The sequence below is a fragment of the Nicrophorus vespilloides genome, unplaced genomic scaffold, assembly GCF_001412225.1.
Source record: "Nicrophorus vespilloides isolate i.1.1-1 unplaced genomic scaffold, Nicve_v1.0, whole genome shotgun sequence".
Lineage (NCBI taxonomy): Eukaryota > Metazoa > Arthropoda > Insecta > Coleoptera > Silphidae > Nicrophorus > Nicrophorus vespilloides.
Window position 1 is genome coordinate 129338 of NW_017097135.1, and position 25339 is coordinate 154676.

General features: G+C 30.8%; 7 protein-coding genes across 12 annotated transcripts; 5 read left to right on the top strand and 2 right to left on the bottom strand.

Moving 5' to 3' along the window:
• Positions 1-1967: 1967 nt before the first annotated feature.
• LOC108559071 (daple-like protein) lies at positions 1968-10621 on the top strand. Of its 5 annotated transcripts, XM_017916204.1 has the most exons (11): positions 1968-2984; positions 3044-3146; positions 3201-3575; positions 4503-4788; positions 4852-4959; positions 5021-7367; positions 7419-7508; positions 7622-7711; positions 7818-8186; positions 10147-10188; positions 10504-10621. In XM_017916204.1, the coding sequence occupies exons 1-11, from the start codon at positions 2918-2920 to the stop codon at positions 10575-10577; spliced, it is 3951 nt and encodes a 1316-aa protein (XP_017771693.1). In that variant the 5' UTR covers positions 1968-2917; the 3' UTR covers positions 10578-10621. The 5 variants fall into 5 exon arrangements, with proteins under 5 accessions (XP_017771693.1, XP_017771692.1, XP_017771691.1 ...); XM_017916203.1 differs by lacking the exons at positions 10147-10188; positions 10504-10621 and adding an exon at positions 8517-9623 and having other exon boundaries at positions 2257-2984; XM_017916202.1 differs by lacking the exons at positions 10147-10188; positions 10504-10621 and having other exon boundaries at positions 2257-2984; positions 5021-7115; positions 7188-7367; positions 7818-9623.
• Positions 10622-12794: 2173 nt separating this feature from the next.
• On the top strand, positions 12795-13674 carry LOC108559078 (ubiquitin-conjugating enzyme E2 G2). The gene is made up of 4 exons (XM_017916216.1): positions 12795-12968; positions 13032-13113; positions 13212-13330; positions 13384-13674. Exons 1-4 carry the CDS (start codon positions 12926-12928, stop codon positions 13641-13643), a joined length of 504 nt encoding a protein of 167 aa, XP_017771705.1. The 5' UTR covers positions 12795-12925; the 3' UTR covers positions 13644-13674.
• Positions 13666-16716, bottom strand: LOC108559077. 2 transcript variants are annotated; one of them, XM_017916214.1, is made up of 6 exons: positions 16574-16716; positions 16130-16305; positions 14752-16023; positions 14522-14690; positions 14261-14459; positions 13666-14201 (listed from the first exon to the last, which is right to left on the bottom strand). In XM_017916214.1, exons 2-6 carry the CDS (start codon positions 16271-16273, stop codon positions 13991-13993), a joined length of 1995 nt encoding a protein of 664 aa, XP_017771703.1. In that variant the 5' UTR covers positions 16274-16305; positions 16574-16716; the 3' UTR covers positions 13666-13990. The 2 variants fall into 2 exon arrangements, with proteins under 2 accessions (XP_017771703.1, XP_017771704.1); XM_017916215.1 differs by lacking the exon at positions 16574-16716 and having other exon boundaries at positions 16093-16183.
• A 1803-nt stretch (positions 16717-18519) lies between these two features.
• Positions 18520-20949, top strand: LOC108559059 (rac GTPase-activating protein 1-like). Its single transcript, XM_017916186.1, has 8 exons — positions 18520-19401; positions 19465-19572; positions 19630-19881; positions 19936-20082; positions 20135-20382; positions 20437-20569; positions 20635-20792; positions 20852-20949. The coding sequence occupies exons 1-8, from the start codon at positions 18640-18642 to the stop codon at positions 20910-20912; spliced, it is 1869 nt and encodes a 622-aa protein (XP_017771675.1). The 5' UTR covers positions 18520-18639; the 3' UTR covers positions 20913-20949.
• Positions 20950-21279: 330 nt separating this feature from the next.
• LOC108559065 lies at positions 21280-22215 on the top strand. The gene is made up of 5 exons (XM_017916194.1): positions 21280-21334; positions 21517-21580; positions 21636-21809; positions 21861-22010; positions 22063-22215. Exons 2-5 carry the CDS (start codon positions 21524-21526, stop codon positions 22189-22191), a joined length of 510 nt encoding a protein of 169 aa, XP_017771683.1. The 5' UTR covers positions 21280-21334; positions 21517-21523; the 3' UTR covers positions 22192-22215.
• A 90-nt stretch (positions 22216-22305) lies between these two features.
• Positions 22306-22928, bottom strand: LOC108559066. The gene is made up of 3 exons (XM_017916195.1): positions 22734-22928; positions 22601-22681; positions 22306-22535 (listed from the first exon to the last, which is right to left on the bottom strand). Exons 1-3 carry the CDS (start codon positions 22768-22770, stop codon positions 22384-22386), a joined length of 270 nt encoding a protein of 89 aa, XP_017771684.1. The 5' UTR covers positions 22771-22928; the 3' UTR covers positions 22306-22383.
• A 499-nt stretch (positions 22929-23427) lies between these two features.
• On the top strand, positions 23428-25339 carry LOC108559088 (glycerol kinase). The gene is made up of 4 exons (XM_017916231.1): positions 23428-24376; positions 24432-24748; positions 24802-24937; positions 25001-25339. Exons 1-4 carry the CDS (start codon positions 23543-23545, stop codon positions 25268-25270), a joined length of 1557 nt encoding a protein of 518 aa, XP_017771720.1. The 5' UTR covers positions 23428-23542; the 3' UTR covers positions 25271-25339.

Sequence of the window (25339 nt, forward strand, 5' to 3'; positions counted from 1 at the left end):
AGTATTTTCTTTAAATTATTTAACTGGGATGATATAACCATATAATACATAACAAATTTCGTATTTAGTCCTAATGCTACCTCTCGAAGAAAATAAAATAATATTAGTTTACCTCTTATTATACTTTAGAAGCTCAATTTCTTTATGCCTCTCATTGATTCTTGCAAAAAATACAACTCAATATTTAGAATACAAGTCATTATTATGCTCATGAAATATTTTTTTGGTAATAAATCTTTCTATTTCAGGATATTTTATATTAAGTTCATTTATTAACAAATTCCAGGCCAAGTGGGCAATAAAGTAATGGATCAAATTTATATAAATTAAAAATACTAAAAAGATCAATCAAATAATAATAATTTATTGGCAAAAATATAATAGAATATTTACGTGAAATTTAGTGTTACTAAAATATGCACTAACATATTTCAATTTTTTAATTTCATATTGCTTTTTTTGTGTAATAGTTTAAATTAATTGAAAGATTCCGGTCGAAAAGACCAATTTCGACAGCCCTAGGTCAGATTTATTTATTTATGTATATAGAATAATTGTTTTTTTTTTTGCATTTATTTTGTTCTATATTACAATTTTATATTATTTGATGTTTCCACACCAATAAATAAGTATAAGAGATGGTTGTTTTTTGGAGTATCTGTCGCCTAGTTGGCAGGAGCTCATTAGATCGTCGCCCACTTGTCGCGTTTTACATTTATTTATATAGAACTGTCGTTTTTTGTGTATATTCTATATTTATTTTTTCGCAAAAACTACAACTCATTACAATAATTTTACGCAACCGAAACAAAACCAATAAACATTTATTAAACTCAAATATACACATGCTTACAAACGCTTGCTAGTAAAAGCAAAACCAAATATACCATTGAAATCTGTAAATATTGAATTAATTAATAAAGAAAAAAATGTAAATTAAAAAAAATATTTATTTTGTGTCCATAATTATAGCAATTTTATGTTATGATATATTTTCAGACCAATAAATAATTATAAGAGATGGTTGTTTTTAGAAAGTAACTGTCGCCCAGTTGGCAGGCGCCCACTTGTTGCGTTTATTTTATTTTGTTTTACATAGCAATTTTATATTTACTATAATTATAAGCCTATTCGATGCGTAAAAAAAAACACGATGCGTAACAAATGTCCTTAGAATCAATATTATTAATTTAATTCGTTTTCATTTAATATTGCATTTGATTCTAAAATAACGAACATATTACATTCATGTTATTTTTACTTTTTACCTCACGTCTGAATAAAAACATAAAGTATTAGTTAAAATCAAAACATTTATGTTGTTATATAAAATAATTAAATATTTACTTTTTTTATTGCGAAGTCTTCTCGAAATCAACTATAAAACTTCATTAGAATGACATAAAATAAGCATTTTGTGTATATTATTATAGCGGAATGGTCAATAGTCCCGTTTGTAAGTCTATTACTTTTTTGAATTTTGTTATAATTACTTTAATTTATGTATGTTCCAATAAATATTATATTAAATAGTGTCAGTATGTCATTAGGTTGTGTATAATGTGAATAAAATAGTAGCTTGTTTTGATATTTATGAATGAACATAGACGTTATAAAATTGTAGTTAATTATTAAAGCATAATGAATGATTAGAAACAAGTAAAGTAAACATGTTATTATTGTATTTGTACGTTAGTGATTTATTCAAAATTAAAAGCTAATCAGTTTTTTTTATCGTGAAAGAACTACCACCTATTCTTAAAAAATGATATAAAAGCAAATCTTATTATGAATTGTTTTCAATAATGCAGCATAATTACGAACTGAACGAATGTGAATTCTATATTTTAGAGCGCATAAGTAAATGCTAGATGATATCGAAGTCGATGAAAATCAATAATTCCCGCAGCAGCACATATTAAATTCTAAAATCAATAAAATCCGGGTCTGGCTGCGTCACGACCTGCTCCAGCTGCAATTGCTTCAATTATTCGATAGGGTAGTTTGTCATCATCCAGTGCACCAAATACATCATATCCTGTGAATAATAATAAACCAACGCCCAAATCCGCAACAAATGATTAACTCTTAGATATATAAACATTAATTTGATTCTCCTGAAGACATAAACAATCAAAAAGAGAACAAAGGACTATATTGGAGTCTCGGAAAATCAATTTAGGTGGTGGAGAGTTGTAGGAATCCCTTATAGGTCGCCGGTTTGGCTTGCGCGCTTCGGTTGTAGAATGTAAGGACAACGAACGCGTGAGTAGTACAAAGCTTTATTTTTTTAGAATGTAAAGTATTAAGTATTTAGGATCTGCAGTGGCACAGAATTCAGGAATTCTTAGAATTCGTTGGCTGCTGCGATCAGCAAAGATGGGATTTGTTGGGTGGGGGGTTGTTTTATTTGTTGGTAACAGTGGACACCAGATCCGCCATTTTAATGCGTTGTAGAGACAGTGACAGATATCGTCTGTTAAGGAAGGATACGGGTCTGGCTTTTGCGAAGTATATGTTGTTGGGGTCGGAGTGATTTGGATGTGCTGTGCCAATATTGTAGTGACATGTTTGTGAAACGTTCTCAGATATTTGGATTATGGGATGTGTGCGTTTAAGCTACGATATAACTACTCGAATGTGTCCAAAAACGGCCATGTTTGTTTGTTAATAAGACGATACAAAACGCAGTCGGTCGTACTGTGAGCAGTGACGGAGATAATAATAAACAGTTTAGCTCTAGTTGTTTTTGTTTTGTGTCTGGCTCATTTAACAATTCACGATTGTTATCAAATCAAGTGTATTGGAGTGCAGTGAATGGTTGCCTCAAATGTCCTTTAAACTCTTAACCTACAACCCAACAACCATAAACAAGTGGAATGTGACTTTAGCTGTTGTCTGCACTTAAACAATCAACATGAATTTTACATTGATGAGCAGCATATCTCCGGATATAAAGGGTGGCTATGAGATCATTGATATCAGTAAGTCAAAACACCTCAGCTTAGGACTTTTCACAATTAAATTCAATCATTATTTGTAGATGCCCCACCAATACCCGTAGATACATGGAACCAAAATATAAGACAAGAGTTACTAAAAGCTACATATGAGAGGTTATCAAAAACCATAAAACTGTATACAAAGTATGTTATTATATTGTAAATGATTGATCCTTTCTAATATTATGCAACTTCTAGAAATGTAACCAAGTATGCAGAACTCACCCAACAAAAAAAGGAACTACAGGAACACATGATAAAACACATGCAATATTTTAAATCCCAGGCTTTGGATTTGAATGAATGCACTGATACTGAGTATTATGAGCTGCTAGAGGACATATTGGTTACCTATTGCAAGCTGGAACTTGATGTAATTAATAGGAGATTCAAGAGTCACAAACAGTTTGTGAAAAGAAATGAATGTTTTCTGAAAGCAGCCAAAGAAAAAATACTCAGAGCTATCAAAACGTTCCTAAATGACCGTGAAAAACACATATTGCATGTCCTATTAAAGCTCAAATACAATACAAAGTCTGAAGCATGTCGGCGAATTATGTCTGTTGTGTACCAGTAAGTGATATTTCTATATTTAATTCACATATCTTTGACATTGCAAAGTATTTATGGTTTTATACTTTTGGAAAACTAGTCATTTATTTAAACTTGCCACATCATAAAATATTTTTACTATATAATGATATTTTTTTTTACTATAATAACAGTAGCAATTTTACTTACTACATTTAAAAAGTATATTCATTTTATTTAGTAAAACTAAATAAATAAATATATAATTTATTTGTATTTATTTTCTGATAGAATATAATCATATAATCTTACTCTTCTTTAATGTTTGGGAGGAAATAATATACAGCGGAAGCTCGCTTAACGAGCACCTCGCATAACGAGCATTTCGCTTAACGAGCAAAATGAATTGTAAGAAAAATGACTCGCTTAACGAGCGATGTTTCGCATAACGAGTGCCGATGAGAAGTCTCGGATTGCGTGCCTGCTACATCATTTTTAAAACTTGTGTACATATATTATGTGTTTATTTTTGAATATGTTTCCGAAAATTTTGGAACGGATTAAACTTGTTAAGCGAGGTTTCACTGTATTTGAAATATAAGTAAAATCATAAATTACGAATTAAGATTTTAAATACATTAATCTAATTAAACTTAAGACATTTAAGTCATCTTGATAATTTGTGTGTGCAAGATATTAATTTGATATTGTTTTATAGTCTTTAATTGTATTTACAATTAATTTATTGAAATTTGCAAGAATTAATCATTATGTAAGGTTTTCTCAATGCTTTCAAATGTCAGTGACCTTACTTCACAAAAACATAATTCAATGTGGATTAATCTATGATCTTTCATGTATTTATATTACATACTAAAAGTTATTTATTACAAGAGATTCATCTAGTGAATGAGTGGTATATAAATTAAGTAATTATTGATTAATTATTTTGAATAATATTTTATATAGGCATGTACTCTTCACGGATCCAAAACAGAGTTTTTCAACAGAGGCATTTTGTCGAAATTACATAATACTTATGAAATTTATGGAGTTAGTACCCAATGGTGACCACAAACATATGGAATCTTTACTTTTCAAGAAATTCCATATGAATGCAAGCAGTCTAATGACAGATAAGATGCTAAATTTTGTTCTGACATTGAAGAGCACCTCTTTGGTTGAATTAATCAATATCAAAAGGGATGTTGTAAAGAGGTATTTCAAGGCAATTAATAAATTTGCTTATAATACAGTAAGTCTAATTCAGTTGAATATTAATCATTTATACTTTAATATTCATATATATATATTTTAGGTTGACTTTACAAATGCAAACAGTGATTCTATAATTATGGACAAAAGAGTTATTGTTATAACTGGTGATAGTGATGAAGATGAAGATTGTCAAATTGGCTATATTGAGGTATGATCTTTATTGTTTATTAGTAAATATTAATATTTCTTATTTTGTACATTTCTTATAGGAAACTATAAAACCTGTTGATGTAATAAACTTGGATGATGATGATGTGACAGATCAACCAAATGTACCTAACACTCCTGAATGTAGTACAAGTAATACTGCATTGCTGAATAGAACTCACAGGAGGAGACAAAGACCATTGGGTGACATTAGTGCAAGTGAACTGAATATAGGTGATAGTGATAAAACAAAAACAATTAATGTTAACAAATCAGTTGACACCAAAGATAATAGTACTCAATCAAAAACTGCTACAGAAAGTTTAAGTAAAGAAAATTTTAAATTATTATTGGATAAAGATGTTAATGATATGGATATAAAAGTTTTAGAATCTCAAATTCAAGATAAACTCTCATCAAAACCTGAGGATGTAGAAGTTATGGAAGTTGAACCATCACATCTCAAAATTGCCATGAATTCAAAGATACCAGAGAAAGCATTTAAGAAACCAGAAACAATAATAGACCTTATTGAACTTGATGATAGTGATGATGAAATGGATTTAGTTGAAACAGAACCCAAGAACACACAAGAATTAAGTAAAATAGTTGATGATAATGTTATAATTGACGAATCAGTTTCAACTACAGATGTCAATAAAATTAATGATGTTCCAGAAAATAATGTTGTTACTGAGACTGAAGTAGAAAAAGAACTGATGGAAGTAACTGAACCATCTTCTAGGGAAATATTGGAAGAACCTCATACAGAAAGTCTTCATTCTGTAATAGATGAAGATATTGTAATGGAAAAAGAAATTGAAGTAGAACGTGAAACTATTATTAAACTTCCAGATGAAAATCAAGTTCAAGAGATTCTACATAATAATGACACATTCACAATAGATGAAACTATAGCAGAAGTATATTCTGATGAAGCAATTTCCAAAGAAACAACAAATACTGATAATCAAACATCAGAAAATAAACAGTTTGATGAAGAAAATCTTTTGGAAACCCTGGATAATGAGAACGTAACAGAATCAAATACAATATCACATGAAAACGAATTAAGTAATATTGATTCTATGGACATTGATGAAGAAACCCCAATTGAAATCGAAGCAGAAGACACTTCAACGAATTTAAATGAAGCATTGACATCAGAAATTAACATTAATAATGAAGAAACAGTCTTATCAGAATCTGACCAGATTTGCAATGAAAAAGTAATTCAGACTGATGATGAAATTATTAATCATGAATTTGAATACAATAAAACTCCAGAAACTGAAAACATATCTACTCAAGTTAATACTGACTTGGAAGATTTGTCAAGTGCAGAGTTTATTGAAGATGTATATCAGTCTGAAGGCCAAATGTTAGAGGTTTGCACTGAAGATAACATTGAAGAGGAATTACAAAAAGTCTTGAATTTGGGTGACAATATTCCTGTTACAATAGATGAAAATCGGCAAGAATATCCTGAACCCGTACCAGAATCGGAAACCCAAAGAAATTTGAGTGATAATATTCCTGTTAAAATAGATGAAAATCGGCAAGAATATCCTGAACCCGTACCGGAATCGGTAATAGTAATGCCAAAAGAGAAAAAAGTCCATAGTGTGACTAACATCATTGTAACTAATATGCAGGTTGATCCTGTAGTTGAAGATAACGGTGACTACCGTGTCGATGAAAACTTAAGTGCAAACGAACCGTTGAATAATAATATACTATGGAATAATGAACCTAATGTTCAAAACGAAATATCAACAAATAAGGATTTAAGTGATATTATTATAACAAATGTTACAACGTTGTGCGACAAAGAAACTAATAAACCGCAAGTTGATGATGTTAATTCTGTTTCTGATGAAGCTTCGCAATTAAATCCTAAATATCAATACGCATATGGTCAATTTACTCCTCCATTTGATTTATCATCTGATACGGAATCCAGCTCTACTGTCGTGGAAAAGGAATCTGTCGAAACTCAGACAATATCTGCAATGCAAAAGGAAAATGAGCTTCTAATGTCCGAAGAAAACGATGTTGAGGATGAAAGCGTGGAGACTATAACTGAAGCTCCTATAGTCCAAAAATCCTCGGATCGGAAATCTTCGCTAAAAGGCAAAAGCAAACGTAAAGCAAAAGGTAATTCTAGCAAGCCAATAAGCAAAATGAATGTGTTGCCTCCAAGGGCAGGATATATGCACAAAGTTTTAGCTTCAATCCCAGCTTCATATTTGACGGGTGTTGAATCATTTTATGATGAACAATTCTTAGAAAAAACCATGGACAAAGGAGTTGATCTCCCAAATACTGCGAATGAAAAAGTTGCAAAAACAAAAACGAAAGAATTAGTGGATGACAAAACAAGTAGCAAGACACCACCATCTCCAAGTAGTGCGTATTTTATTTAAATAATTTATCTTAAACTAATAATTCATATTTTAGTATTAAAAACCGTTAAAAAACGTAACTCCAAAAAAGCATCTATTGATATGTATAAGGAGCCAAATGATTATGAAGCTCAATGGAACTTTGGTAAGAAATATTTTTATATATATTTTTTTATACGTTTTTCTCTACTAAGTATATCGACATATATCTGTTTACTGCTATCGTTGCAATATTTAAATTACTACTTTAATTATTAGATACACCAATTACTCAAGCAAGTCCATCTTCATCGACAGTTAAAAAAACCAAAGCTGGCAAGAAAAAACAACAAAATGATGAAATACATGGTAAATATTTCTAGACGTTTTCTATACATTTCTTTTTATGTGTATAAAAACTTTACTACTATTTCTAGCTATTAGCAAACATAAAAAAATATTTTTATTGTTTTAGATCCACCAAAAGTAATGCTCAATCTCAGTAAATCTAATTTTGATTTATCTAAAGTCAAATTCCAACTGAATGCCGAAACAAACGAAACGGCCGCATCTCAAACGCGGAAAAAGAATATTGCATCAACTGCAAAAGTTGAAAAGGGTCCTACTATCTATTGCTATGGTGTTCGACAGGAGGACCTTTTGGTATTCCATCATAAACCAACAATTAGATTGGAAATTAAGAGTGAGAAGCAGTTACAATTTGACAGTTGCATGAGAAAGCATTACACGAAAACATCCAATATGAAAAAGATTGAACTAGGCGACTGCAAACCAAGCAGAATTCCAGATACAGAAGGATATCTTAAAACTCATCCACATCCAGGTAGGGTAGATTACAGTAATATGTTGAGCGAACAATTGCACGATAGTGATGATGGTGATCGATTCGATAGCCCACCTATCTTAATTACAAGTAGCGCCAATTCACCGGAAAAAGCCCTAAACCTAACTATTCCTTCTAAAATTGATGAACAAGAACTTCACATTGAGTTTTCCAATTCTCCAAAGTTCCTACATGATCCTAAACAACTTGAACAATGCCTTATCGAAAGAAACGAAGAAGTTACTGATCATTCCATTGATAATTTGCTAAATAATAACAAAGCCACATTTTTCTCAGACAATTCCAATTTTTATACGAAAAAAATTCTAGATAATACCCACGACGCTTACAGCGCAAGTTCGATTGCACAAGGCGATAATGCTAAAAATGAAACTATTAAGTTTCATCATGATGATAGTCCGCGTATTGACAAGGATCCAAATTATAGAAAAAAAGATAACAAGGAAAATGAATATTCTGGAACCTGTTACCAAGAAATTAGGGAATCTACGGAATATCCAAAAGAAACGTATTATGAATCTGCGGTGGTGTCGGATACATTAAAAAATTATGTATCCAACTTTTATCCTGAGGCTGATGATGTTAAAGAGCAAATGATTGTGTCAACTCCGGTACCTAGTGTTTCTATATCCAATATCACTATACCTGCTATCCCAGTAGCTAATATTCCAATACAAAATATCTCGGTACCCGCTATTCCAGTACCAAATATTGCAGTACCTGCTGTATCATCATCTAATATGCCAGTATCCAAAATCCTAACAACTGAGCAAGCTGGTCAATCGAGTCATTTAGAACAAATTTCCAAAAGTGCGGAATATATGAGTGAGTCAGAATTTATTGATGATCTAAAAAAGAAGTATGCAATTGAGTCGCATGAAGTCGGTATCTTTATGCATCATTTAAAAGAAACCAGAGATTTAACTTTGCCGTTTAAAAAACGGCGATTGTCCGTCACCCTAACAGAAATAGTACCACAAGTCAAAGAAGAAATCAGCTATCCTGCAACACCCATGATAAGTATCGCTGAAGTGGAAGCGGTAAAAGCCGACATCAAAAGGGAGTTATTCATAAAAGAAGGCATTGCACTTGTTCAACCTGCAAATCAATCTGTGTACCATGCGAATGCAGCAGTAAACCAATATTATTCCAGCTTTAGTCCCGACTCCATAAGATATATTCCTTGTAGTGACGTTTACCATTATAACACAATGATGGCTGTCCCACCATATCCAATTCCTAATTGCCAAGAAATACCCGCAAACCCTTTACCTCAGCAACAAACACTATATGACAAATCAACCAAAAACGTTAGCAGGAAAAGGAAGACCGACAGTTGTATATACTAATTTAATTTGTTTATAGTTATTTAATCAAATGAAAATACGATATATTTTTTTTAAAGTAAGACAAAGTGCTGTGATGTTAAATATTGTTTTAAATATTTTTTTATTATTTATTTACTTTTTATTCAATTTCAAAAACTATTATTTTCAATTAAATTTCAAATTACATCACAAAGAGATATAACTGAAATGGAAGAAATGAAGAACCAACCAGAAGAAGAAGACCAAGAAGAATGAAGAAAGAAGATCAACTTTACCTACACATATTTATTCAAGCTGTTTAAATAACACAATACTATATAAATGTTTTAAATGTCATGCATGCTAACTTATCAGATACAGTAGTATCTCTTTATACGTTGTTTATAAATCAGCGTAAATCGAGTTATCACTGTATTTTCTCAATTTTTTGTTTATTCATATTTTTTTTCTTTTTTTATTTAAATTTTCTGTTATTTACTATCTTTCCAACGAAAAAAGAAAAATTGTAATCACAGAAATTGTTTTCTAAACAATTGCTTAATTTTTCCATTATTTAACAATGAGCAAGTTGCGAGTAACAATATTAATATTTTTGTTTTTTTGTTTTGAAGGACTCTCAAGAAAGGCGCGTGTTACGATAACGAGACGAATGGGTGAGTCTCAGTTTAATCTCTAGTATAAAGATGAATTTACTCTAAAATTGGGAACTTGAGAAATGATTATATTTCTTCTCTAATCTCTCATTTACAATTTTATAGATTATTTAATATTAATATATATTTATACACCACTATTATTCTTGATACTATCATGTAAAGGAGAGAGAGTCAATAGGTTTCTATTATGCTCTATATATGACTGATGCATATAGGTATTATTTTCTTAGGAAATTTCCAAGTAGCCTATTTTCCGAACCCTTCTGGTTTGTCAATTAGGAACTAGAATTTTTATTTTATTTTTTGTTTTAGGCGATCCACCAAATAGAAAACAGGATGATGACCTGGTTAATCAGCTTAAGAAATTGCCCTCTAGGAATACGTGAATTAATTAATTAATCTATTTTAAACGTATTTTTTTATTGAAACACTTAAAAAGAAAAACAAAGTATAAAATTAACAGAATGTTGGACGCTGCAACGCGGTGGTCATGTTTCATTTCTCTTTATGGTAACATGAATTTGAACTGTTTTCGATTATAATATTTTTGTATAACAAACTTAAAATTGTTGAAAACAATCGACTGTGATTATTATTATAAACTTACTTATTATTATTATTTTAAATTTTTACGACTTTTGCCTTTTTTTGAATTATTTGATGTGTCTATTGTGTGTATATATATATCATACATATGTATATATATATAATGGTTTCTTCTTTTTTCTTTTCTGTTCTTATTATATTGATTTCGTTATTATTTTTTTTTATTTGGCCACAAGAAAAACTAAATGTATAAATGTGTTATATAAAATATATTTTATTTAAATATGTATGATTGGGATTTTTAAATTTCGAAGTACAAAATAAATATTTAATTTGTATATAGTTATATCCAACCTCCCAGGCAACTTTTTTTTAAAGTATATTGTGGCAAATATAATGTATTTTATGTATATTAATTTATTGTATATCTATGTATATAATATCTATCATTATAAATGTAATAAAACATGGTTTTCTATAAAAGAGATAATTTTCTTACTATTGACAAACGTTTTCAAAATTTGCACTTAACAATCTAATATTAATCAAATACAACAGATATATACAAATTGTATATAGAGATATGAATATCTCATGACAAGACAAAAGTGCAATATTGATGAGATTTGATATTAATAAAAAATTAATTATATCATTAAATGATACAAATTTGGATAGAATTAATATAGAAGGTTTGATAAGCACCAAATGCGAGGAGAAATACAGTAAAAAATAATATAATTATGATTTTCAACATTACGGATAAATTCCAATATTATGAGAAATTACATTGAAATATGTTTTGGGTGTATTCCCGAGATGTAAAATTAAATCCATTTAGGTATAAAAGTAAGATTTAAAAGAACTTTGTATGAGTACACAAATTTATATTTTACAAATTCCCCGCTTTACAAACATCAAATATTTGCTTTTCCTTCATTTGTATAAGATATGATATTACAAGCTTTCTTACAAAGTATATATCAACAATATTAATTTCTAATAAATTGCAACAGTATGTTTTTAAAACTGCTTTAAATAATATTGAACAACTTTGAAAGTGTAGCTACATTTATTCACCTCGAAAAGTATTGAAGATATAATTAGTTGTCACTGTATTTATGAAATAACAATATACATTTAGGAAACTATGTTGTTCAGACAAGGTACGTATTTTGAAGTTAAATAAGTACAGTGGAACCTCGCTTAATGAGCACCTCGCATATTGAGAATTTCGCTTAATGAGCAAAACGAATTGTAAGAAAAATGACTGGCTTAACGAGCGACGTTTTACATTACGAGTGACGAATCCTGAATTGCGCACCTACTACAACAGGACTTTTAAAACTTGTGTACACATATGTGTATTTTTGTATATGTTTCAATATACTAGTAAAAATCCGGGAATTTTGGAACGGATTAAACTCGGTAAGCGAGGTTCCCCACTGTATAGTGAATTTTCTTTGCATCAATTTTCTCGAAAATGTGTGGAAAAAATACTATTGCATGAAAGAATAATAAAGCAATATTTTTTTTAATATTTTTCTTAATTATTTAAAATCTTATATAAAAAGTATTAAACAAAATGTATTCAGCTATTTGTTTTTGTATTGAAAAAGAGATGCGAAAAATATGTTAATTGCTAGAATTTTTAAGAAGTCCTTTCTCTCAATTTTTTCTTAACATTAACAAATTTCCTCTTTATGATATTGAAATTATATCACCTCAACAAGTCTTTATTTCTTCATGATTTCTGGTACATTAATGTCTTCATTCAATTCTCCAAATAAGACCTTTATGCCTAATACCCTAAGTAAAATGAAGTACTTCTAGATCAAATAAATTAATTATTTACTATGTTTCTTTTGTATTACTCAATATCATTTAATTTTAGTTGGTCAATTATTTCTCTTCAAACAAAATTGATTGGGGAAACGAAATCTATTTCATTTATTTTGTAAATAATTGATCTTATATTTCTTGAAGTTGTCCCACAGTTTAAAATTCTGAATTTCTGGCATGAGTTTGTTTATTTCCTATTTCATAGATGTCAAATTTTTAATTTCGTTGAGTCACCTGTCAAAATTGTATCTTTTGTTGTGGTCAATAATACACATTGTTTTTAATATGTTTTTATAATAGAATTCAACTATTTGCGTGTGCTCAATATAAATAGTCGATTTCAGAAATGGCTGGTTCTGCTGTGAGAAGATTATTAGCTGAATACAAGCGTAAGACAATTTGAATATTCTCTGATCGTTTCTACATAACCTAAAAACTTGCAATTTTTTTAGAATTAACATTAAATCCTCCCGAGGGCATAATAGCTGGTCCCATAGATGAAGATAACTTCTTCGAATGGGAAGCTTTGATTACGTGAGTTTCATATAATTCGTTGCTAACATAAAATATAATAATTTTACAAAAAAAAAAAAACATGAAAATACTACTAAGAAGTATTATGTTTTTTTTAGTGGACCCGAAGGAACGTGTTTCGAGGGTGGAGTATTCCCAGCAAAGCTAATATTCCCGCGAGATTATCCACTAAGTCCACCCAAAATGCAATTTACTTGTGAAATGTTCCATCCGAATAGTAATGATTAATTATGAAGTTACTAATGGTATTTATCACTTGTCCTTTTTCAGTTTATTCAGATGGAAGAGTTTGCATTTCCATATTGCATGCACCAGGGGATGATCCCATGGGTTACGAGTCCAGCGCGGAACGTTGGTCCCCTGTGCAAAGTGTGGAAAAGATTCTGTTATCAGTTGTAAGCATGTTAGCAGAGCCCAACGACGAGAGCGGAGCGAATGTTGACGCAGCAAAAATGTGGCGAGAGAATCGAGATGAGTTTAATAAAATTGCGGAGAGGATCGTCAGGAGAACATTAGGTATTCCTGCATAGGTAATTTGCAAATAAAATAGCATTTCAGCAATTCTTTGGTACATAATTGTATTCCTTCATAAGTCTTCTCCTTCCTTAAATATTATTCTTGTGTGCGTTTTATACTTGTTATTATAACATTTTATTTTAATAATTTAAGCACTAAATTAAATGACTGGCAAAAAGCAGTATTTTTTGTTTGTTTAACAACTAAATCAACTATAATTAAAATCACATTCAATAAACTTTGGTATCAACAAAATTTAAATTAAAAAAATATATATGTATATATGTCGTATTACGATGGGAAAGGAAATGCCAATAGTAAATGTTGATATGAATAATCCTGACTGACAGTGAGGTGATTTTCAAGATTGTCTCATATTCAAAAGTGTTGCATCGTCGCTGTACTCTTCGGAATCCGGATTTTCGCGGCGCATATGCTCACTCTCTGATAATTCGTCAATGTCTATCAAATTCTCGGAGTAGTAGTGTGGTGTACTTAGGTAGTCTATCATTCTTCGGGGCAGCGGCAGACCAGATATTAAATCCTTGCGAACTTTTTTCAATATGACAAATCTTAAAGAAATATCTTTAATAATGTTGCACTTGAAAAACGAAATAATTCAAATATGTACCTGCACATATGTTGTAAACTTTGGATTTGTTTGAATCGCGAAACTGGATGTAGTAACTGGACTCGCACAGGTCCAATTGTTGGTCTTCTATGTAAAAAGAAGAGGTATCTACCGCTACGTGAATGCTCCACAGCATTTTCTATAAAATCTACTATAGTTTGGGATTTAAACTTTGTACAACTCCCAAAACTGAAATTACCTGAAAATAAATTTACTTAATTTGTAAAACCAAATATTTTCCCTTTTAATCTATTATATTACCCTGGTCATGTTCTATTCTAACATGCCTAACGCTATTATTAAGCTTAAAAGTTAGTGAAAATATATAATGGTCATCACTGCTATCTCTAACTATAAAAGATCCATCTGGTTCATTTGACAAAATCTTTTCAGCAGCTTCACTTGAAAGAGGCCCCCAATACCAACCATACTAAAAATATATAGAACATAAATAAAATATTTATCAATTCATATCTTCCACAGTAACTTACATCTTTTACTTTTCGTATACTTGTAGCAAAATCTAAGATAGGGACATCTTGAACCTTCTTGGTTCTTGGAGGCAATGGAGGAAGGGCTCGTTTAGAAATATTTTTCGTGTCCAAATTCTCCGTATAATTAAAATCTTCTTCGCTGTTTGTCTTTTCCGGTTTAACGTGTTCCGGCGATAGAATTCTACGGAACCTAAACATGTTGCAGAGTGTTTGCTTCAGTGAGAATATTTTTGCAGGACTCTTCTTGCGTTTTTCGGGCTTAGCCAATTCAATTTGTTGTTTGTTTAAGCTCAAATTGTCATAAGAACCTTTGACTTTTTTATTTTTAATATTGAAGAAATTCTTTTTATTCCTTTGCGTGGCAGTTTTAACGATATTCTCCGAATATTTATTGTTATTCAAAGCAGCTTGTCTAACTTTTGTGCTTTTATCTTTATGTTCTGAGGAATCTGAAGAGCTTGAATATAATGTCTGCAGATATTGACGCACCTCTTGCAAAGTCATATGAATAGGTTCTGCTTCTGTTGTTGTGGTTGATGTACCAGCCACACTGTGTCTCTTGCCACTATCATTTGTACATACAAGTTGGGGTTTAAAAGTCTTAGTTTTACTAGGCTTAACAGTATGTTTTTCCAAGTCTCTGAAACTGGATGAGGTATTTCTTCGTCTTTTTTTATTAATAATTCTTCGTGGTCGCAGTGGAGGTCTTACTGTATCTACTGGTATTGCATATACATCACTATCAAAAGGGACATTGTATAAATCACTTATTTGATTGGAAGATAATGTGTCATGTGAAACAGCTTGAGTTATGAAACTGGAGTCATCTGCTCTATGAGCTGTAGGTACTGACAGGGAATTATGAGAACTAGACAGTCTTGATGATCCTAAAGAGCTACGGGAACTAGGCCTACCCCCATGGCAGGGGCTGAAAGGTAGAAAATCAGGACTCCAATAAGATCTATGCAAAACCTGATGAATTGGTCGAAACACTTGGAGATTGAATGGGTTCAGCTTAATTTGTGGAAATGAATGCTGTGCAAATAACAAAGCTTCTTGCAATATTGTGACAACCAATCCTTCTGCAAATGTCTCATACACATTTGGTTTATCCTGGAACTCAAGTGGTGGTTCAATAGGTGAAGTTTTTGTTTCACTCCAATGAGGTCCTTTCTTCAATGTATTAAAATTCTCTCCACATATGATGTCAGACATTCCATCTAGTGAGTCAGTTTGAGATAGATTGTTATCACAATCACTGTCTTGATACTAAAAGGAGAAATCAGTCCAATTAAAAATAATTATTTAGCAAAGATTGTATGAATTAAATCCATTTACCAATGAACTGCTTTTTTTATTAATTAAAAATATTTACTTCAAAGGGCAACTGTCCAAATCCGCTTCTACTCTCACCACTCATACTGCCACTGGATATTGAGCCACTGGTCAGAAGCAACCCACTATCATCACTTAATATAAAAGCCTCTGACCAGATTGATGTGGACGGAGGAGACTCCATTTTTCTTGTATTTGCATTAAATCATATCAAAACTGTATAACAAAGAACATTCATTTTAGTGACAAATAAAATGAAATAAAGATAACCTAAAGATTTTAAGGATTATCATATATAACATGCCTTTTATATGATAATTTACAAAAAAAAATCATTTTATAATAGAGAATCAACTGCTAAGGATAGTAAATAAAAAATGTAGAAAAACGAGAGGTGTATAAGATTTTCAAAAATTCCTTCAGTATTATCATATTTCATGTTATCGATATTCCAGTGTTCATTGCACAATGTAAATTAACTCACATTAAATATAAAATATTAATAAAATTGAAATCACTTTTTCAATATTAAATCATCCTTAAACGCCATGTTACTTCTTGTATAGGGAGTTTCGTAATTGTTAGTTTTGCAACACTTCTTTGGAAATGCCAAGGTGCCAACGTTAAAATTATTATGGTTTCAATAATTTCAAATTAAAAAAATATGTTAATATTTTTCATTAATATTTAACTTAAATAATAATAATAATATATTGTACACATCCAGATACGCACATATAAACTTAAATACAATATATTTGTAATAAATAAAAGCATATTGTTAAAGAAATATAATATGGATAATATTAACAACATTCACAATTATTTATTCATTTATTAAATATATATTACAGAAAATCGAAATCTTTACTTACCAATATTGCTAAAACGAAATAAAATGGAAATGTAACTGTATACACGAGATATCTATTATAGTTAGTGTTATAGGCGGTGAGTAATAAACTTTAAACAGAATGTAAAAACAAATCAACAAGTTTATTTATATTTGTTTTATTTATTTACTATTCACTGCTAGTCACAGACATTGTACATTGTATGATAAATATAAAACTTCCAGTTATCTTTGAATAATTCTCTTAAATTTAATAATAATATAATTTTAATAGCTGAAATTTCCTTACCTTCCTTCCTTCCAGTAAAGATTTGTAAATAAATATATAAAAATAATACAGTGGAACCTCACTTAACGAGTTCCAATCCGTTCCAAAATTTCTTGATTTTTACTCGTATAGTGAAACATATTCAAAAATACTCATAATATATGTACATAAGTTTTAAAAATGATGTAGCAGGCACGCAATCCTAGACTTCTCATCGTCACTCGTTATGCGAAACGTCGCTCGTTAAGCGAGTCATTTTTCCTGCATTCATATTTAATAATTTCAGTATTTCTTTTTGTATTGTCGTTTCATATTTTAATGTATCTAGATTTGCTAAGTTTGTAAAGTTTATTCATCTCATTATATAAATGGTAACAAAAATTACTACTAAAGTTTGTTTCTACACATTATCAGTTCTGTATATTTACGCATTTTGTATTTCTTCCTGTCACAATAATAGTAAATAATAATTGCAGTTAAAAATAAAGTAAATAATAAAATTCATTTACATCCTTCATCAGTTCTCATATAGTATGTAGTTATTATATATAAACCAAAAGACTAGCACCGACACACTATCATCAAAGAGCATACATGATAGAAAGAGATTATGAATTAATTTAATAAAAAAAAATTAACCGAAATTAACCGTAATTAAAATTTCGTTCCGGTTTTTCAATTGAGTCATTTTACTTTCCGGTTACAGTTACGGTTCTATTAAAAATTAAGTCTAAATATAAAATACACATATGTCTGAACATAAGTTTGGAAAATGATGCAGCAGGCGCACAATTCGGGACTTCTCGTTATACGAAACGTTGCTCGTTAAGCAAATCAATTTTGTTACAATTTGGTTTGCTCGTTAATCGAGGATCCACTGCATAAAGTTTATTAGTTTAGTTCAAGAAGTACAATAACAATAATTCTGTAATAAGTAGTTCTTTCTTTATGTAAAAAATATATAAAGCACCTCTATGTATAGAGTTATAGACGATATAACAATTGTAAAATATATTTAATCGTGTGGCCCAGAGTGGAATGGAGTGTGTATTTCTAAACCTCTATCAATTTTTTCAAAATAATCTGAAGTTTTTCTTGTTTTGTAGAACATTTTGATGGCGTGAATTTTAAATTTAATCATACTTTTAGATTTAAGTCATACGATTGAGTCATTTAGTTTTGAGAATTTTTAAATGATTTTCAATAGTAACAAAGAATTTTAATATCAGTAGAAGTACAATATTTCGTTTTTTTTTGTTTCAAAATATTCTTATTTTGGTATGCCTGCATTCAAATAGCCGAAAGTTGTTTACCCGCGTATGTAGTTTCAACGGCATTAACTGTCATTTTGAAGTTTAAATTTTATACATTTCTACAACGATTATAGTGTTATATACTTATTGTTTTAATTAAGTAAAAGCAAAGGAGAATGTGTGATTTTAACACACCAAAGGCGGCTGCACATTTGCAGCATGCTTTCAAAACACCAATAACAGAATATTACACGCCAAGAAGTGAAATGTCTGATAGTGAGGAAAGCACCAACAGTTGTGGAGATTATGTTCCATCCAATGGAGGCCGAGAATTGTCTTTGGTCGCTGAATATGATGAAATAGTTCGTTTATTAAAAACCCAGAGAAATGATGAAGTTGAAGATGCATTCCTTGATTTCACAAGGCAAGCTGAAGATATGGCAAAACAATTGAAAATTGCTGCACAGGAATGTCACAGATTGCAGCAGCAATTGGACCTAAAGATTCATGAGTCTAGTGACTTGGAAAGCAAATTGAATCATGCTCGTAAAATGATAGACCAGGAGAAGAGGTACAGCCGCAAAGTGGAAGATGAAAGAGACTACTTGGAAGAACAAATAAGTAGAGTGAAAGAGTTTTTGCATAGAGATGGAAGACTTGGGGAGGATGCAAGACAGAAATTGTCATTTTTGAATACTGTTGCTGCACCTTGTTGGGACCCAAACTCAAGCCATCAAGGGCAACGTTTGAGTGCAATTAATGAAGTCAATACAACAGGTTCATTATTATCAGACTTTAGTTATTCCAAATCGGAGGATGATTTAGATGTGTCTGCTTTACATGCTGGAAAGGGATGGAAAAAGCATAGGCCTAGTATGGATCAGTTGCCAGAACCTGCACAGAAGAAAAGGAGATCATCTAATAATAAAGTTGTGGAGGTATTTTTTTTGTCCTGATTGTAAAAATTTGCAATTAATTATTTTTTTAATTTTATCTTGCAGATTACTAATGCAGATAGTATTAGAGCAACAACAACATTAACAGTGCCAAAACATGGCCCTATCACAGCTACATCCATAATTCAAACCATTCCAAACCAAAAAGAAAAGGTAAAATTAAAAATTGTTTTATCTACTATCATTATTTATTTATTTTTTTCATTTTAGGATAATGTTGATTCTGGCAATCTTTGGAAGACCAATCCAATTATACATAACAATAATTTAAGACAGCATGTATTGCAAAGCAAGACTATAGTAATGCCAGATACTTGTGTGTCTTGTGAAAAGAGACTGAGATTTGGAAAGTCTGCATTGAAGTGTAAAGATTGCAGAGCCACTTGCCATCCTGAATGTAAAGGAAATTTGCCATTGCCATGTGTGCCTTATGTTAATACACCTACACAAAAGAATATATTGGTAATATTTCTAAATTATGTTGTAACTCAATTTTAAAATAACAATATTCATTAGGGATTCATTAGCGACTACACACCAACAACAACTCCAATGGTTCCAGCACTGATTATGCATTGTTTGAATGAAATAGAGCAGAAAGGTTTAATGGAAATCGGACTTTACAGGATTCCCGGTTCAGAACGAGATGTTAAACAGTTGAAGGTATAAATATGAATAATGTATTCAATAACATGTATTAATATGATTTGTTTAGGAAAAATTCTTAAGGGGAAAAGGATCGCCTTGTTTGAATCAAGTTGATGTTCATGTCATCTGCGGCACAGTCAAGGATTTCCTTAGATCTTTGCAAGAACCTTTGATCACTTTGAATTTATGGCACGATTTTGTTAGGAGCGTTGAACAAGAGCAAGAAAACATCGCCAGTTCCTTGTATCAAGTAATTTCGGAATTACCGCAACCTAATAGGGATACCCTAGCATACATGATTTTGCATTTAAAAAGGTATAACATTCGATGAATTCCAATAAGAGCAAATACTATATACTTCTTTTTTAGAATTGGAGATTCCAAGGAATGTAAAATGCCAATTTCTAATCTATCGAAAATATTTGGACCCACTATTGTTGGTTATTCCTCATCTGATCCAGACCCTGAGTTATTATTGAAAGAGACGCGTCAACAGAATATGGTACTTTCATTAAGAAACTGTTTTATTTTAAATAAATATTAACGTTATATGACTTGTTTTTTTAGGTAATGGAGCATTTGATGAATTTACCGACCGATTATTGGGCTGCATTTATTAACAACAACAATGAGTATTTGAGAACACCCAAGTTACAGCAGACCCCAAGCACGGATTCGCTATTGAGACCATCAAGTAAAGCAATGTTTACACCCAATTTTGTTAGGTAATTGTTTAATGAAGTACCATAAAAAAGCCACGTTAAAAATTTGCATTAATTTATAGGAGCAACACCAAGAGGAAGCAAAAACAGTTTTTCCAAACGCCACCCAATTACAAGAATTAATATAATTTATTTTTCTTACAGGTTTATGCATTTTATTGGTGACTAATAAAATGATTATTTATATTTCTACTATATATATATCAAATGTATTTGACTGAAATGAATCAATATTTCGTTCACAATAAGTGTTGCTCTTTCTTTCGTGATTTTTCATTAATTTAGCATGGATATGTTACAATTCAGTGTTAGTACTTAAAAATAACAATTAACTATTTAGTTCTATTTAATTATATAAAAAAAAATATTTAAAGTATTTTGCTAATGTAGAAGATTCAATAAAGTTTATTTCGTTTATTTATGATTACGTCCTCTACTAAATTTACCCAAAGATTTTTCGCTGCGTTAATTTCATTTTAAATATCAATTTGGTATCAAAATGCGCATGCGAATTGTGTATCATTGTTTACAAACGAGTTTATTAAGTATGTAAATTGCATTACTTTATAAAAATAGATATTAATTATAATATGTATTGTATAGCAATACAGTTGTATCTATAGATTATTTTCAAATAGCTATACTAGTTTTATATTGTAGTTATAAACATAACCTCTATCTTCAGTATGCAGTCTAAATAGTTATCAATTGACAACATATTTTGCAGACAAATAATGCATTCCGAGAACGAGGATGATCCCGGTTCCAGTTCGGAATGGAAAGAGGATGATGTAAGGATGTGCATTTGATTTTGTAATTGTTATTATTACTATTATAATATTGTAGAAAAAGAAAGTGAAAAGGAGGCGTTCCAATAGAAAAACAAAGAAGATAAGATTCTCTTTGGATTATAGTAGCAATGATGATAGTGATCAGGATTGGAACCATACTAGAAAAGGTAAAGGTTCTGCAAAACGAAAGATCAACATTGGACCAGTTGAAGTTGACTCATCATACACAGTAATATATTTTATTAATAAATGTACCAATTCTAATGAAGTATTATTTTAGTCTGGTTCCTTTTTAATAGCCAAGTTGGATATGCAGAATTTTGATCAACTAAATCCACCACATATATGGAGAATTGATGGCAAATTTTTGCTTCAAAAATTTGAACCCTTTATTGAAGATAAAAAATTAAAATACAGGAATACATCAATTGTAAGTAAAGCTTTTAAAATAGTTATAGTGAAATATTGTAATATTGTTACAGTACACAGGATGGTCTCCAGAAGAGAAATGTAAATATGAACCATTAGAAGACATCAACATTATTCTGCAGACAAGTCACAAACTTGTGCTATCATTGAATGCAAAGCATTTGAATCCAGAGGTTAATTAAGATGCATTTTTTGTTCTTGTGATATTATTTTTAATTTGACTGAGTTGCATAGATTTTCTGCTATTTATACTCAAATATAATTTGAGTACATCTGTTACTATTATAATTGTCCTATTTAATTTAGGTAAACATGTTTATTTATAATGTATATATAAAAAAATATAAGTAATAAATGAAATATTAAATACTGATCTAATGCGGTATAGTATCAGCTAAGGCATACTGTCCCGAAATTTCACGATCCAAAATTTTCTTCTTCATTATAAAATAGATTATACCACCAGCAATTAGTTCTCCAATGGCAATGAGAATCACATATGCCCAAGCTGGTAGAGCGGATTCACCTGCAATACAAATGCGCGATATATATTTTTTTTCCAATTTACGTACATTAATAGCGTTTACTCACCAATATAGGTACGTGTAATTGTTTTCCTGCCTTTCAGAATCTTCCTTCTGGCCTCTGTTTCCTGGGTGAGCAAGGCAATCACTTCAAAATTCAAATTAATTAAATGTTACTCAAAGTTAATCAAGTTAATTACCCAAGAGGAATGCAAAGAAATAACCAAGTAATTTCATTTTAGTTTTTGTATAGTATATTCACGAATGTGATTCGATCCAAATAGATTAAAGGCCTATGTAGCTCACTCCCATATCTTATCAGGATTAGTCATACAGGTAAATAAGATAATCAAAGGTATGTTTCACACATTTTCGTGTAAAATTAATTGTTTATATTTTCTTCGGCAGAAACAATTTTGTAGGATAACATTAAATGTAATTGAAGATGCGTATAAGAAAGGAGACGAATTTTTTTATTTGATATATAAAGTTTTTTTTTAAGATCGTCCAATTTCACCTGGAAATTATTCAAAACAAAACTAGATTACTCTAATTAAAGTAATCTAGTTTTATTTTGTTTGTAAGATAATTAAATAGCTTTAATTATATGTTTTAAGAGATAGGTAAGATTAGCAATCTTATATTTGTTTGAGTTAAAAATATCTGTGTTAATAAATAGCTAATTATTTTTTATTTCGTATATATAATAAAACAAGATGAAAAATATAATTTTCAATGACTAAAACGAAGATGGAGATATAATAGTTAAATAAACAAGCAGCGTCAAGTTATCAAAGTGAATTGACCCAAAACAGACAAATAAAATGAATGCCCATAACTTAATGAAAATGATAAGAAATATATTTGATTGGAAATATTATGTTTATGGTATTGTGTGTGTGTGTTATGTGCATGTGTTTGTAGATGATTGAACAAAGGTCAATTATGTTAGATAATGCATCTATTAAAATACTTGTTGTTAATTTGCATCAGTTAGTGTTGAGTGATTATGTCCACATCAGACATCCACCTTAAATCTTCTCCCCTTGTGGGTGCAATTGATGAGGGCACTTCAAGTGCTCGGTTTATCATCTTTGAAGCAGGCACCACAACAGTGGTGGCAAGTCATCAGGTAGAGCTCACAAAGCAGTTTCCACAGGAAGGATGGGTAGAACAAGATCCCATGGTAATTTTAGATGCAGTATATACATGCATAAAATGCAGTGTAGAGAAATTAAGTGATTTGGGCAGGAGTGTGGATGAGATAGTTGCAATTGGGGTCACTAACCAAAGGGAATCCACCATTGTTTGGGATAAGACAACAGGTGTTCCTTTGCATAATTCAATTGTTTGGTTGGATATGAGAACAGCACAAACTGTGGATCAATTGTTGGATAAGGTGCCAAATAAAAGCAGAAACAAAGAATATTTGAAGCCACTATGTGGACTCCCCATGTCACCATACTTTAGTGCCTGCAAAATACGATGGTTGCAAGATAATGTGCCTAAAGTTAAGAAGGCTATGGATGAGGGAAGATGTTTGTTTGGAAATGTTGATTCTTGGCTTATATGGAATCTAACTGGTGGTAAAAACAATGGCATACATATAACAGATGTATCCAATGCTTCTCGAACCATGCTAATGAATATAGACTCTTTAAAATGGGATCCTACACTAATAAATTTCTTTGAAATACCTAAAAATATTTTGCCAAACATTAAATCCAGCTCAGAAGTTTATGGAGAGGTGCAAGAAGGACCTTTGAAAGGTATACCAATTTCTGGATGTTTGGGGGATCAGCAATCTGCACTTGTTGGTCAACAATGCTTAAAGAGTGGTCAAGTATGTAATCAAATCAGTTAAATACTTTATAAAATTATTTATTATTGTCATTTAGGCAAAAGCAACTTATGGAACTGGATGTTTCTTGCTTTACAACACTGGAAATGTTAAGGTCAACAGTACTCATGGACTAATAACTACTGTAGCCTATCAATTAGGCCCAAATCAACCACCTGTGTATGCTCTTGAAGGTTCAGTGGCTGTTGCTGGTGCTGCACTCTCATGGTTGAGAGATAACATGTCTATATTACCTCATTTTGGAAGAGCACAAAGTATTGCCAGGGAAGCAGATTTAATTGTTGGTGGAGATGTAGTATTTGTTCCAGCCTTTAGCGGTTTATATGCGCCCTATTGGCAACAAAATGCCAGAGGGTAATAGTTATTTAACTATAATAATGAACAAATTAATTTCAATTACTTTTTAGAGTAATTTGTGGTATATCAGCAGAAACAAACTCAAGTCATATAATTAAAGCAGCTCTAGAAGCCGTCTGCTTTCAAACAAGAGATGTTTTAGATGCCATGGATAAAGATTATGGTCGTCGTTTACAAAATATGCAAGTATGTGATGAAGACATTTTAAAGACTTGAAAAGAAAATGATATATAAATTATGTTATTTTAGGTTGATGGTGGGATGACTGCAAATAGTTTACTTATGCAATTGCAAGCTGATTTGGCGGGAGTAACAGTAAATAAACCTAATATGGCTGAGAGCACAGCTTTAGGAGCTGCAATGGTAGCAGGCGCAGCCGTTGGATGTTGGGATATTGTAAACACTCCCCTTGAAATCCCCTTCCAAACATGGTCTCCCAGGTATACAGAAAACGAAAGAGATGTTTGTTATGTTCGCTGGAAAAACGCAGTGGAAAGAGCGATGGGGTGGGATATATAGAACTTATATAAGTTGAAGATAGTTCAAAATACGTTTTTATAAGACTGTACAATAAATATACTGAACATA